General features: G+C 43.8%; 1 protein-coding gene across 20 annotated transcripts in view; it reads left to right on the plus strand.

Annotated features, from left to right (window-relative positions):
- Positions 1 to 14,498, plus strand: part of LOC138749886 (NT-3 growth factor receptor-like) — an 894,662-nt gene that overhangs the window by 678,528 nt on the left and 201,636 nt on the right. For all 20 annotated transcript variants that reach the window (XM_069911895.1, XM_069911896.1, XM_069911893.1 and 17 more), the window contains 2 exons: positions 8,613 to 8,743; positions 10,244 to 10,416. In XM_069911895.1, the coding sequence (XP_069767996.1) occupies positions 8,613 to 8,743; positions 10,244 to 10,416 (304 nt within the window). The remainder of the gene's footprint in view (positions 1 to 8,612; positions 8,744 to 10,243; positions 10,417 to 14,498) is intronic.

A 14,498-nucleotide genomic window follows, 5' to 3' on the forward strand; every position in this document is an offset into this window, starting at 1 on the left:
CTATGCTAAACTAATTTGACATGATCATGGCTGGTCTACCTTGAGCCTCTGTTTCTCCACTGCGTCAGATTCCTGAAGCCCACAATCCACAAGCTTTCAAACATTCAACTTTTTACACTTTAAGAACTGCTGGGCCACAAACTTCCAGAGCTTCACCATCTTCCATGTGAAGTAATTACTGCATGCTTCTATAGATAAGAGAGAACACTGCATATTGCTGGAATCTGGAGCTAAGAACAATCTGCTGGTCAAGCAGCATCAGTGAGAGAAAAAGAATGGTCAGCGTTTAGGGTCGAGGTGTGGATCCCACAACTATATCACCAGATCCAGCTCCAACAGAGTCGGCAAATTTGCAGATGACACAGCAGTCGTGGGCCTCATCATCATTGCACTACAGAGAAGAGGGGAGAAACCTCGTGACGTGGTGCGAGAGGAACAACCTGAGTCTCAGTGTGGACAAGATGAAGGAGATGATCGTGGACGTCAGGAGGACCAGGGGCGACCACCCTCCACCACACATCAACCACTCTACAGTAGAGAGAGTGGAGAGCACCAAGTTCCTTGGAGTTCATTTAACTAGTGACCTATTGGAGACACTCTGCATCTCCTCACTTGTCAGGAAGATACAACAGTGACTGCGCTTCCTGAGAAGACTGAAGTGGGCAAGGCTACTGGCCACCGTCCTGTCATCCTTCTACAGATACTGTATCGAATGTCATCACAGTATGGTACGGTTGCTGCAGAGAACTGGATCAGAGGTCATTCACAAGACTACAAGTGTGGCAGAGAGAATCACTGGAGTCTCCCTGGCCACCCCACCGATCGACATGATCTACCGGGATTGTTGTCTGAAGAGGATATGCAAAATCATTGAGGACCCCTTCCACCCTGCACACAACATCGTTCAGTTGCTCCAATCGTGGAAGAGACACAGGAGCATCGGAGCCAGCACCACCAGGCTGAGGAACAGCTTCTTCCCACAGCCAGTGACAACCAAAGAAACTGCTCATATTAACCATCCAAGACTCATGTTCAAAACAATTTTCATTTATTTGTTCGTATAGATGAAATACTTGTCCAGCGTGCGTATTGTTTGACTGTATGTGCGTTATGTCTGGTTGTGTGTCAGTGTGTTTTGCATAAAGGACCAGAGAATATTGTTTCAGTGGGTTGTACTTGTACAATCAGATGATAATAAACTTGACCTGATAAATGTTCCCCATTTAACCATTGACCATTCTCCTATCAGTGCTTCTGAACTTGCTGAGTTCTTTCAGCAGATCGATTTTTAATCTTGAAACTGTTTGAGGCTGCACATTGGTGCCTTGTTCTACGTGTATGACATCATCATCAACAACATGGCGCCATGTGGAAGTCTGTCTGTGGAAACACTCTGCAACAGCTCCCTGTCCATTGAAGACCATAAGTGCTCCCTGCCCCCTACTTTGTGGAGTAACTCGGCAGGTCACACAACATCCATAGGAAGTGAAAGGTGACCAACGTTTCAGACCTGACCCCTTCGTCATGTGCAAACAGCAGGCAGGCTCCTGAATAAAAAGGTAGGGAGAGGAGAGGAGAGAAAGATCATGGGAAAGAGGACAGTCAAACAGATAGGAGGTCAGTAATCTGGTGGTGGAGCTTGGGAGAATCAGATTGAGAGCAGAGAGAGAGAGGAGGAGAACTCCCGACTGCCTGTGGGAAATGATGATGAAGGGTCCACTGTCTGTTGTCATTGTCTCTTATGTGTCCGCGATAGCCAAGCCAAAGGTCATCACGTGGGCAAGCTAAATCCAGCACTCAGGATCTTGGCAGCAAGGTGTGAAGCTCATGAACAACCAGACTTCAAGTTGCTTCTGCATTGTGTTCAGAATGAGTGGGTGGGCAGATATGAATTGGTGGGGGTGTTTTTATATATTACAATTGTCCTTTGATATATGGGGGAAGATAACATTTTGTTTTGTATTTAATTAAATTATTTGTCATTAGCTTTACTGTCACATTATGTTTGTGCCAGTTGAAAGGCTCTAATTAATCCAACAGGTTTATATGGCAAGTGGCATTTTACATGATTTGTCTGTCAGTGTTTAAGGGCCCTATTGTTGGGAATTTGTGCTTATAGGGAGTAGATTACTAGGTGTAAATAGGCACAGGTTTAAGAGTAGAAGAACGAGAATATGTTGTCAGGATACTTGCTACACTTCTGCGAGAGGAATTTAATTTTTTTGAATTTAGACCTACAGCCCGTTAACAGGCCCTTTTGGCAAATGAGCTCATGCCATTTCATTACACCCAATTGACCTACATCCCCGGTATCTTTTGAATGGTGGGAGGAAACCCAAGCAGACAGGGGGAGAACGTACAGGCTCCTTACAGTCAGTGCCGGATTTGGATTCCAATTGCTGGTGTTGTAACATTGCAATGTTAACCACCATACTAGCTGTGCTACCCAGGAAGATAGTTGAATCCTGATTTTTCTTTAAATTTAGACATGTGACACGGTACAGGCCATTTTGGCCCACGAGTCTGTTCCACCCAATCTACACCCTGTTAACCTACACTCCCTCTATGTTTTGAACAGTGGGATGAAACCAGAGCCCCTGAAGAAAACCCACACCGACATGGGGAAAACGTACAGACTCCTTACAGCGTGGGACTTGATTCTGATCATTGGCACCGTAAAAGCGTTACGCTAACTGCTACGCCAACCATGCTGCCCCTAATTATTGATCTGAGTTCTGGAAATCATGATTGAAGCTCCACCGTCACCTGAGGCAGAGAAGTGTAAAGGTGCACCATCCTCTAAATGAAGAAATTACTCCTCAGTTCAGTCCTCAGCTGCATTCCTCATTTCAAGGTGGTAATGCTCTGTGGTTCTCCTTGTATGGGGACAGTCATAATTGACTTTAAATCCAATCAATAAATATCAAAGAATGTAGCTGAAGTATAATCCAGGGTGACAGCTCAGTGGACAGGGAGCAGACAGCGACCAGGATGGGACATCAGCAAGATACATAGTGCAATGCATCACATCAAAAGTAGATGACACAATGACATGAGTTTGTTTTGCCATATACAAAGGTACAATTCTTTCTTGCTGCCACAACAGATGCATCAAAAGCAAAAGTATAAACTAAATTATAATAATGCATCTTGAAACAGCAAAAGATCATAAATTTAAAAACATAAGCAAATAAATGAACAGCATCAACAGCCCGGGTTCGAATCCGCGCTGTCTATAAGGAGTTTGTATGTTCTCCCCATGTCTGTGTGAGTTTCCTCCGGGGGCTCCAGTTTCCTCCCACTCTTCAAAACGTATGGAGGTTGTGGATTCATTGGGTATAATTGGGTGTCATGGGCTCGTGGACTGAGAGTGCCTGTTATCGTACTATATGCAAGATATAAATAGAGCAAATAAATCTTTTGATGGCCCCAGAACTGTTTATGGTTAGGTTTTGGGTAGTTGGGGAAAGTTGAGGAGGCTGATAACTGTTCCTGAACTTAGAGGTGCGAGATTTCAGGAGCTGTACCTTCTACCTTCACTGAGAGCGGCTATGTCGATGTCAAGTCTGAGGAGTTCATGTGCGATGAGGGCAGACCGACGTTCAGGTCAGTGGCTGTCAGCCTTGTCTAGCATGGTTCTGATGTTCCAGCATGCTAGCTTGAGTTTGTAAGCATCTTTTGAGGGGGAGGACGTGGACCTGTCCTCGGCTCCATCCTCAACATTCATTGGAGCGACTTCATCTCCAACATCGAAGTACTCGAGATGGCAGAGGCCGACAGCATCGAATCCATGCTGCTGAAGATCAAACTGCGCTGGGTAGGTCACATCTCCAGAATGGAGGACCATCGCCTTCCCAAGATCGTGTTATATGGCGAGCTCTCCACTGGCCACCAAGACAGAGGTGCACCAAAGAAGAGGTACAAGGACTGCCTAAAGAAATCTCTTGGTGCCTGCCACATTGACCATCGCCAGTGGGCTGATATCGCCTCCAACCGTGCATCTTGGCGCCTCACAGTTCGGCGGACAGCAAGCTCCTTGGAAGAAGACCGCAGAGCCCACCTCACTGTCAAAAGACAAAGGATGAAAAATCCAACACCCAACCCCAACCCACCAATTTTTCCTTGCAACCGCTGCAACAGTGTCTGCCTGTTCCGCATCGGACTTGTCAGCCACAAACGAGCCTGCAGCTGACGTGGACATTACCCCTCCATAAATCTTCGTCCGCAAAGCCAAGCCAAAGAAAAGAGACCTTCTACCTAAACATAGCAGTGAGAAGTGATTGACTCCTCTCACAATGGATGAGGCCAAGGACAGACACGTCTGTGTGGGAATGAGAAAAGGAATTAAAATAACTGGCAACTGGGAGTTCCAGCTGGCATCTCAGGGCAGAGCGCAGGTGCTTGAAGAAGCAGTTGCTCAATGTGCATTTGACCTCACTGATGGAGAGGAGACCACATCAAGTGCACCAAATGAAGTAGACTCGTTTGGATGAGGCCCATGTGAAACTTTTCCTGCAGCTGAGCTTCATTATGCACCCAGTCTAATTTTTCCCTGTCACTGTGTATTGAGGCTTTCAATATTATTTTGAAGCTAAAGCCATGGAATTTATGCAACAGATTTGAATTTTTAAATCCAAAATTTTTAACAACAGATTTTAGATATTTAGTTTTCATTTCAAAAATTATTTTTTTAACATTTAAGTTTAGACATACAGCAAGGTAACAGGCCCAGTCAGCTCACGAATCCATGCTGCCCAATTACGTTTTGAAGGGTAGGAGGAAACCGGAACCCCCAGAGGAAATCCTCACAGACATGGGGAGAACGTTCAAACTCCTTACAGACAGCATCGATTCAAACCCTGGTTGCCTGATGCTGTAGCAGCATTGGACTAACCGCTACGCCAACCGTGCCAGAAACTGATCATTTCCAACCCAGAATAAAAGTGCTGTTCCTTTGTGTTTTGCCGCTGTTGGTCGATGTAAAGGTGGAAATCAGCAGGCTTACACAGCAGAGACAGGGAGGGCACATCATTGTAAGGAGTGAAGCTGAGCAGCGGTTGGATGCCTGTCAGATACAGATCTGTGCCTGGTGATTTAATGGCTGCGTACCTGAAGTATGGCCTGACAGCAACAGGGAGCGTATTAAGGTTACCAGACCAATGCTTTTAATGTACTCTTGTTTGTGTCAAGTCAATCCCACTTAGTTTTTTGGCTGCCTGCATAAATTCAGGGATTTCTTGAGATGTGCTTGATAACATGCTGTCTGTGTGATTGGCATTTTGTGGGCTGCTGCCTCAATATATTATGTTGCCCACTGTCCCAAGATGCAACGGCTGTTTCTAATTGCATTACACTTATTGCTCTGCAAACTCTCCTGTGAGTCCTCACTGCAAAGGAGGCTGGAGTTCCTTGCCATGTGTTTAGCTGAAGCACACCGTCTCTGACAAGCAGAGAAGATGCAATTCTCACACCTCGACGTCGGACCTCTTGCTATTCCCTCAGCTAAGCTTGCAATTTGTGGCCCAGAGAATACTGTAAAGAATGTTGTTGAGCTGCATTAATTTGACGGCCATCCCGTGAGGTGGAGATGGTGGCTTTGGTGGAACTTAACTGCAACACCATCTTGACCTTCTGACAGGTTGTTTTGTCAGAGACCACTTAAATTATAAGCGGGACAATTAAAATAGTAAAGATAAAGGTTCCATTATTGTCATGTAAGAACAGTTTAAATATGTTTAAGTCATATTTTTTTTCACAACGTTAAAGATTACAGTAATTAAAACACACTTAGTTGGTGTAACTTAATTGAAAACTGTCAATATGAATTAGAATTTAAAAGAGCCATTTAACCTTTATTTGCCTTTACACATGTAGGTTTGGGGTTCCATTGCATTGAATGGAGACCTGCCAAATATGCTAGCCAGAACTGGTATGATATTAAGGAGCTTGATATACTCTGATGAGAAACCTCTTCTGACCTCCATGACATGTGCAGGGTGAGAGGACAGCTCCACCGACATCTGACTCCCAACTTGTACCTTTTGGTTCCAATGCGCAGATGTGTGGCATCTCCTACCTTCACCAGCTAGCTATCTTCTGGATTGCTGAGTTCATTATGTAGGATTGTTTCCCCCCCCCCCCTACTTTGTGCCATTTCTTCAACAGCTTTATAACTTTTTCTGTTGTCCTCACCCACATCCCTGTCTGTATCTACTGATTGAAGCTATATTTTCTACAGACACTCTGTTTGACCAAGAGCTTCAGTCAGGTTTAATAAGTGTTGGTGCTGACACATCCTGTTAAGCAATCATTTATGACCAACTGAGAATAAGTCTGTCAATTCGATCCATTTGGTGACTGCAAAGAAATAGATGCTATGATTCTCTGGTAGTTAACCTATCTCACAAAAATTTTCAATGAGGATTGGGGACAACTCTGAGGTGATGTGAAGAGTTGAGGTGGCATGGTTGGTTTAGCGGTTAGTGCAACGCCCTTACAGCACCAGCGATCAGGACCAGATCTGGGTTCAAATCCCGCGCTGTCTGTAAGGAGTTTGTACGTTCTCCCCTTGTCTGTGTGGGTTTCCTCCAGGGTCTCCAGTTTCCCCCAACCCTGCAAAAACATAATGGGGTGTAGGTTAATGGAGTGTAAATTGGGAAGAACAGACTCATGGGGCTTAATTGGTCTGTTAATGTTACCCATTGCCTGCTACCTGAGGCACAGACTGAGCTGACGTCTATGGTCAGATGGTGGAACTTCCACCTCTGCTCTACTTTCCACATATCCTATTGGGCCTGATTTCCTATTCTATAATTCTCCTGAAGATGGAGAATGGATTTAATATGAACCTCCCACATGACACAGAACAATATGATCCGAAACTAGATTGGATGGAGGCTACGAGCCATAAGGAGAGGTTGAGCAAACTTGGGTTGTATTCTTGAGAATGTCGGAGGTTGAGGGAAGAGCTGACAGAAGTTTATAAAGTTATGAGAGACAGTCAAAATCTGTGAATGGACAGTGAAGGGGTGGAGAGCTGGAGGAGAGAAGACAGAGGGATGGGGAAGAGAGGGAGGACGGAGAGCGGCCAAGCAGAAACTGGAGATGTTAATGAGATCTAGTTGGAGGGTGAAAACTAGGTGCTGTTGCTCCAATTTATGGATGGTCTTGGTTTGACAGTGCACGAGGCCACGGACGGACATGTCGGCGTGGAAGTGGGGCGCTGAACTGAAATGGTTGGCCTCTGAGAGATCCCTGTCACTGATGCGGACAGAGCGAAGGTTGTCAGTGAAGCGTTCTCTCAATCTATGTCCAGTCTCATAGAGAAGGCCACTACAGGAGCACTGGATACAGTAGATGACTCCCACAGATACACAAGTGAAGTGTTGCTTCACTTGAAAGGACTGTTTTGGGCCCCGAATGATGGTGAGGGAGTGTGGCTCTTCCTGCAGCCACAGAGGAAGGTGCCCGGGGTGGGGGGTGGGAGATTAATTGGAAAAATTGAGTATATGAAAGAGTCATGGAGAAAGCTGTCCCTATGGAAGGCAGAGAAGGGAAGGTATGTCTGGTAGAGGGATCATGTTGTAGGTGTTGGAAATTATGGAGGATAATGTGTTGGATGCAGAGGCAAGTGGGGTGGGTGGAAGTGGCATAGCTGGAGGGGGAGCAGTGGGAGCAACAACTGCCCCGAGCATATTCTTCAAAAATGGCCCCTTTTTTCCTACACCCCCCACCGCCACTCCCTCCCCCACCACTCCAACGTCACCAACCCGCCCCCCGGTCCAAAGACACCGGAAAATCAGTGCGGCCCGCCATTCAACCACTGACTCACCCTCAGGTATTGTGTGGTGGCGCCTTTTTATTTGCTCACTCCCCTTAACTTTACAACCTGACTACGCCTCTAGTGGTAGGTAAGGACAAGGGGAATCCTGTTTTTGTCGCGTGTTCCTCCAGTCTTTCAGTGAATGTACAGTTCATGGTCCTGGAGAAATGCCCTCTTGTCTTTATTGTACATTGCATTAGTAGTTATGGTATAAACGACAAATAAAGGTGACTTGACTTGTCTTGACTCTATGTTCTATACACAGCATGGAAACAGTGTCCATGCATCATGTCCGTGGAAACAGGGTCTCGGACCCATCGTGTCCATGCATCATGTCCGTGGAAACAGGGTCTCTGACCCATCGTGTCTACTCAGCAGTCTTGACGTCAAGCACTTATTTAATTCATCCTTAACTATTCTTATTAGCCTTCCTTAATCAAATGATCCCAAGCAAAAATCTGCACCAAGGCTCCATACAAAACTCAGGAATTCTTGGATTCTGAGCAAGTCTAAGAACTATTCCTTAATTTTTAAAGCATGGAACTTAGAAGAAAAACCATGGCCCGGAGTCCTGTCGTTACTGTTTTCTTTATGCGTTGCTGGCTTAAGCTGGCAAATTGAAATAAGGTTGCCAAAACTGCAGTAGTAATCAGTGGCACTGGCTTTGCTTTTCCAAGGACCTTTTTAACCAGGGCAACGGGGATATGTCACAAATTATCACTAGTATGTGCAGCCAACTGGTGCTGCTAATCTGAACCTCAGACATTTACTGTGTTGATTACTGTCACAGATGTACAACACATCAAGAGGAGAGACATCGTTCTGAAGCGCGAGCTGGGTGAGGGAGCATTTGGGAAAGTTTTCTTGGCTGAATGTTACAACCTGAGCCCAACCAAGGAGAAGATGCTGGTTGCAGTGAAGGTGAGTATGCTCTTTGACCTAGTTCACCTCTTCACTTCAAAATCGTTTCGAAATTGCTGCAAATTGAGGGTAGTGCCGGCTTTTCATTCGGATTATGATTTATAATGCCAGTGTGTATCCTCAAGCATTTTCCCTGATGCCTTGTCCTAAAATGGAGCAAGTTCACTGGTACCTTCCGTTCCCGAGATGGGCACACCTGCACCCTGTCTTCTTGGCATGATGTTTGTCCTTGAACACCTCATTCCTGGGCATGAATTGAATGAGCTATCTCTCAGAGCAGCACACACGAGTTGCCCACATGGAAAGCCCATCACATTATGGGAAGTGCTGTGGAACCTACGTCCAAATTCATCATCCAAAGGAAGCTGATGGCCATAGCCCATCATGCACTGCCAGTTCTTTCAAAGAATAGTTATTCCTGCTCCCTGCTTGTAGAAATAAACCATCTAGTATTCATCCATCGATTTACACTTATATTTCAGCTAGTGCATTCTGACACCTCGAAGGTTAAAAAAATAATTCTGGAACCTTATCCCAATTCCTTTTGTCCAACATGATAATTTTGTGGCCTCCAGCTGCCGACCATCTCTGAACCCCACCTGTTAAACTTCATCATTTTACAGTTCTCTATGGAATCACTTCCTGAACCGTAACAAGTGAGTAATAACCTCCTTACTGCTGAATCTCCTTGTGCTCAGAACTGCAGTGTAAGGATGTTCTGATCTTTGGATCCTGATGCAAGATTTCTGGAGTGAAATGCATAAGTCTGCAGACACTGTGATTGTCGTAAAAACACAGTGAATTCTGGAGAGACTCAGCCAGTCCCGCAGCGAACTCAGCCGGTCCCGCAGCGAACTCAGCCGGTCCCGCAGCGAACTCAGCCGGTCCCGCAGCGAACTCAGCCGGTCCCGCAGCGAACTCAGCCGGTCCCGCAGTGAACTCAGCCGGTCCCGCAGCGAACTCAGCCGGTCCCGCAGCATCCATAGAAGGTAAAGATACATTATTGACATTTTGGCCCTGATCCCTTCTTCAAGGTATCAGCAAAAAGCAGGCAGGCATCTCAATACAAGAGATTAAGGGGTGGCGGGGTGAGGAGTCCAGACCAACAAAAGGTGTTCATTGAATTGATTTTGGTTCCGTGAAAGAAGACAGAGGGAAAAGGGAAAAGAGAGGGAAGGAGACAGGGGGACGTCTCCTCTAATCAGATCCGATTAATAATTTTTGTTTGTTGGTCTGGACTCCACCCCCTCCCATTCTTCCATCTTTCTCTCCCAGTCTTTATTGAGACACCGATCTGCTTTTTGCTTATGTAGATGAAAGCCTCAGGCCCGAATCGTGGATAATATATCTTTACCTCCTATGGATGCTGTGACACTGGCTAAGTCCCTCCAGTATTTGTTGCAAGATTTCTGGTGAAGGTCCAACTAATGAACCGCCGAGACTTAAACTGGTTTCCTCACAGCAATCATACCGTGTTCCTCTTTCCCTATCTGGTACCAGACTCTGAAAGATGCCACTGTCTCTGCACGGAAAGATTTCCAGAGGGAGGCAGAGCTCCTCACCAACCTTCGGCACGAGCACATTGTGAAGTTTTATGGGGTCTGCGTGGATGGCGATCCTCTCATCATGGTGTTCGAATACATGAAGAATGGAGATTTGAACAAGTTCCTCAGGTGGGTACACCATGTTAGTCATTTCATCAACCATGGTGCATTGCAAATAAAAGATAACTGAGGATACCTGAAGGCATTTTTCAGAGCTGGTAATTTAATTTTTAATGCATTACAATTGCAAAGTTTTTAATTGTGAGTATTCAAGATTGAATAATAGGTTTAAATTTAATTGCAGAATGTACAGCAGATGCTGATTTCAAAATAATTGTGTTGAAGTAAATATATTTCAGCACCTTCTTACTGGCAGGTGAGATGTTTAGCCGTGATTCATTTTACTGAGTGTTTTCATTGCAAGGCTCCACAAATTGAGTGGAAGAAAGGACTTATTCCAGGGGATTGACTGGACTGGCTACCACAATGTGGGAACATCAGGAAGAATCTTGAGTAGTGGCGATGAAAGCTTAAGAAATGAGAAACAGTCAAGTCAAGTACAACCTGCCGAAACAATGTTTCTGGCAGATGCACAACCAGACATAACACACACACAGACAAACAATACAGAGGCAGGACAAGTATTCATATATACAGATAAATAAATATTGTTTCATGAATATGAGAGCAGTTCCTTTGGTCGTTCAGCACCCTCATTGCCCGTGGGAAGAAGCTGTTCCTCAGCCTGGTGGGGCTGGCTCTGATCCTCCTGGATCTCTTCCCTGACCGGAGCAGCTGAACGATACGGTGTGCAGGATGGAAGCGGTCCTCAATGATTTTGTGCGCTTCCTTCAGACATCGTGCGCCCAGTAGACTTCCCTTAGTTTTGATGGAGTGCTTGCAGGTAAAATCATGACCAGTTCTGAGTCACTGCCCAGTCATCAGTTGGTTTTGAATCACTGACTAATATGACCAGTTTCTAGTCACCAGCCAGTTAATCGTGTAATCAGTTTCCTATTATACACACCGGCTGGTTAGTTTTGCAGTCGACCTGCTATTGGTTTCCAGTTATTAGTTCGGAGGTTAGCTTGTTTACAGTCTCTGTCAGTTAAAAAAAAAAGCTTATGTTTCAAGTTACAGTTTAGATGCTAATTACAATTGACAGTTGTTGATGGCAATATAAAGACTTTAGCCTTTGGACAAAGATCCAACCAGCTTTTGTAACTCATGCCATGACCCCAGGAAGAAAGCGTTTGTCTAACAGGATGATGGCTTTGTGTTGGCTGGGTGAATTGTGTCCTGACCTGAATGTTCGGTGAAGCCACTGAAACGGCCCCGTTAGCCTGTTGAAGTGAAAGGACTCTGGTTTTACACGTGACCCTCACTGAGCCTATCAGCTGTTGAAGTGTATGGTATTCAACTTCCAGTTCCCCACTTTTCAGTGGGACGGGGAGAATTAATATTCCACATACCTTGTCGATGATTAAATCCAGCAACACCGTGCAAGCAGCTCTCGCAGAATTGATTTTCAGAGCCGGAGTGTAAACAACTGTAGAAATTGCTTTAAAAATGAGGGCAGAAAAATAAAACACAGTATGTTTAATGTAAAAGCAGCAGACCCAACTAATTTAATTTCTCCCTGCATCAGATGCTGCATTGGTTTGTGGAGCTGGAGCAGCCTAGCATAAATATTGATTGTATTCTACCCAACATTTAGTACCCTTTTACTCTGTGTTTGATGAAGTTTGACAGCAACTGCAAAATGTCTTGGCAATGACATCTGTTCGAGAAAGAAGTGTTGCAGGAGGATGGTGCATCATCTTGTGTTTAATGTCATTTCCCTTTTTTTTGTCAGCACCACACAGTTGTTCCACCTTAGAGTTGCGATTTAGCTCAACCTGCTGCAATGTTAGTCTCGCGTTTCTCTGGCATTGTTTCAAGTGGAACTTGTTCTTTCTGCCGCTATTCTCAGATCAGCCGAGGGCTGTCGGGGTCCTTTTCCTACTTGCTGACTTTTGCTCCTTAAGAAAATCTTACTTAAAAGAATCTGGAAGAAAATATGGGCTCTTAATTTGACATTGTAAATAGACATGCAACAACTTTAACTGTTATAGACTATTTGCATTGATTGCAACATTTCCCTTTGCAATGTCTCAATAATAATCCCAACGCAAAGGTTTAAATAGTGACCATGTTGAATAATTGCCCTTCAATAGTTACAGGTTCTGTGGATACTCTGGGCAGTAATTGCAAAGATTCAAGCCAGCAAGGGCCGCTCCTGTAGTAATGATTAATATTAATGGAGGAGACATTCAGCATCTGGCCAAGGATTTCTTGCTTAAACGGCAGACACTTGACCATCTGGTGGGGTCCCCAGACACACATTGTAGAAGCAAGAGTGAAATGGGGCAAGGAGGAGCAGGGGTCCTCCCGGGAGGTCACAGATTCGAGTCACCATGATCACCTGATACCATAAGCTTGGTACACACTTGACCCACTCTCTCCCAGCCCAGCAACAATCTTAAAAATATTTTTTATTTATTTATTTTTTTACTTTTCACACTATTAACCAAAATACACACAAACATTTCCCTCTTGAATATACACAGTCATTTTCTCCCCTTTTTCCCCTCTCCCTTCCCTCCCTCCTTCCCACCCCCTCCAAACCCATTAAAAGTTCAACATATACAATAAACCCATTAAACAATGTCATCACACAATGAAAATAAACAAGAAAATTGTGTCATCTACTTTTACACACTGGGTTTCGTCTTATCATTTTAGGGAGTGGAGGTCCATGGTAGGCCCTCTCTGTTGTGTTCCATGTACAGTTCCCAAATTTGTTCAAATAATGTGACTTTATTTTTTAATTGTGCTGCTGTATAATAATTCTTAAAGTTTGGTAGCTGTAAGCCCCCTTGTTTGTACCATTCTGTTAATTTATCTAGCGCTATCCTCGGTTTCCCCCCTTTCCATAAGAATTTCCTTATTATTTTCTTTAGCTCCTTGAAGAATTTCTCTGTTAGGTGAATTGGTAATGATTGAAATAGGTATTGTATCCTTGGGAAGATATTCATTTTAATACAATTTACCCTTCCTATCATTGTTAGTGGTAAATCTTTCCAATGTTCTAAGTCATCTTGTAATTTCTTCATTAATGGCTGATAATTTAATTTGTATAGATGGCCTAGATTATTTATCTAATTGAATGCCTAGGAATCACATTGCTTGTGTTTGCCATTTAAATGGTGATTCTTTCTTAAACTTTGTGAAATCCGCATTATTCATTGGCATCACTTCACTTTTATTTGCAAAGATCTTGTACCCCGATACTTCTCCATATTCCTTCATTTTCTTATGTAATTCTTTTATTGATAATTCTGGTTCTGTTATGATGTCATCTGCAAATAGACTGATTTTATATTCCTTCTCTTTCATTTTTATCCCTCTTATTTTCTTTTCTGCTCTTATCAGTTCTGCCAATGGTTCTATAGCTAACACGAACAGTGAGGGAGATTGTGGACATCCCTGCCTAGTTGACCTGCTTAATTTAAATTGGTTTGATATATATCCATTTACTGTCACCTTCGCCAATGGTCCCTTATGTAATGCTTTAATCCAATTAATATATTTCTCTGGTAGGTTGAACCTCTGTCGTACTTCGAATAAATAATTCCATTCTACTCTGTCAAAGGCTTTTTCTGCGTCTAAGGCAGCCACCACTGTTTGTGTTTTGTTTGTTTGTACTGCATGGATTAAGTTAATGAACTTAGAGATATGGTCCGTTGTTTGTCTTTTCTTAATAAATCCCGTTTGATCTAGTTTTACTATTTTTGGTACACAGTCAGCCAATCTGTTTGCTAATAGTTTACCTATTATCTTATAATCTGTGTTGAATAGAGATATTGGTCTATACGATGCTGGTGTTAGTGGATCTTTCCCCGTCTTTGGTATTACTGTAATTATTGCTGTTTTGCATGAATCTGGCATGTTTTGTGTTTCTTCATTCTGGTTCATTACTTCCAGGAGAGGAGGAATTAATTAGTCTTTAAATGTTTTATAGAATTCTATTGGGAGTCCATCCTCTCCTGGCGTTTTATTGTTCACTAGTTTTTTTTAATATATCCTGTATTTCAAATGATTTTATTAATTTGTTTTGCTCCTCTTCTTGCAATTTCGGTAGTTCAATTTTAGCTAGAAACTAATCTATT

This window comes from Narcine bancroftii, chromosome 14, assembly GCF_036971445.1.
Source record: "Narcine bancroftii isolate sNarBan1 chromosome 14, sNarBan1.hap1, whole genome shotgun sequence".
Classification (NCBI taxonomy): Eukaryota; Metazoa; Chordata; class Chondrichthyes; order Torpediniformes; family Narcinidae; genus Narcine; species Narcine bancroftii.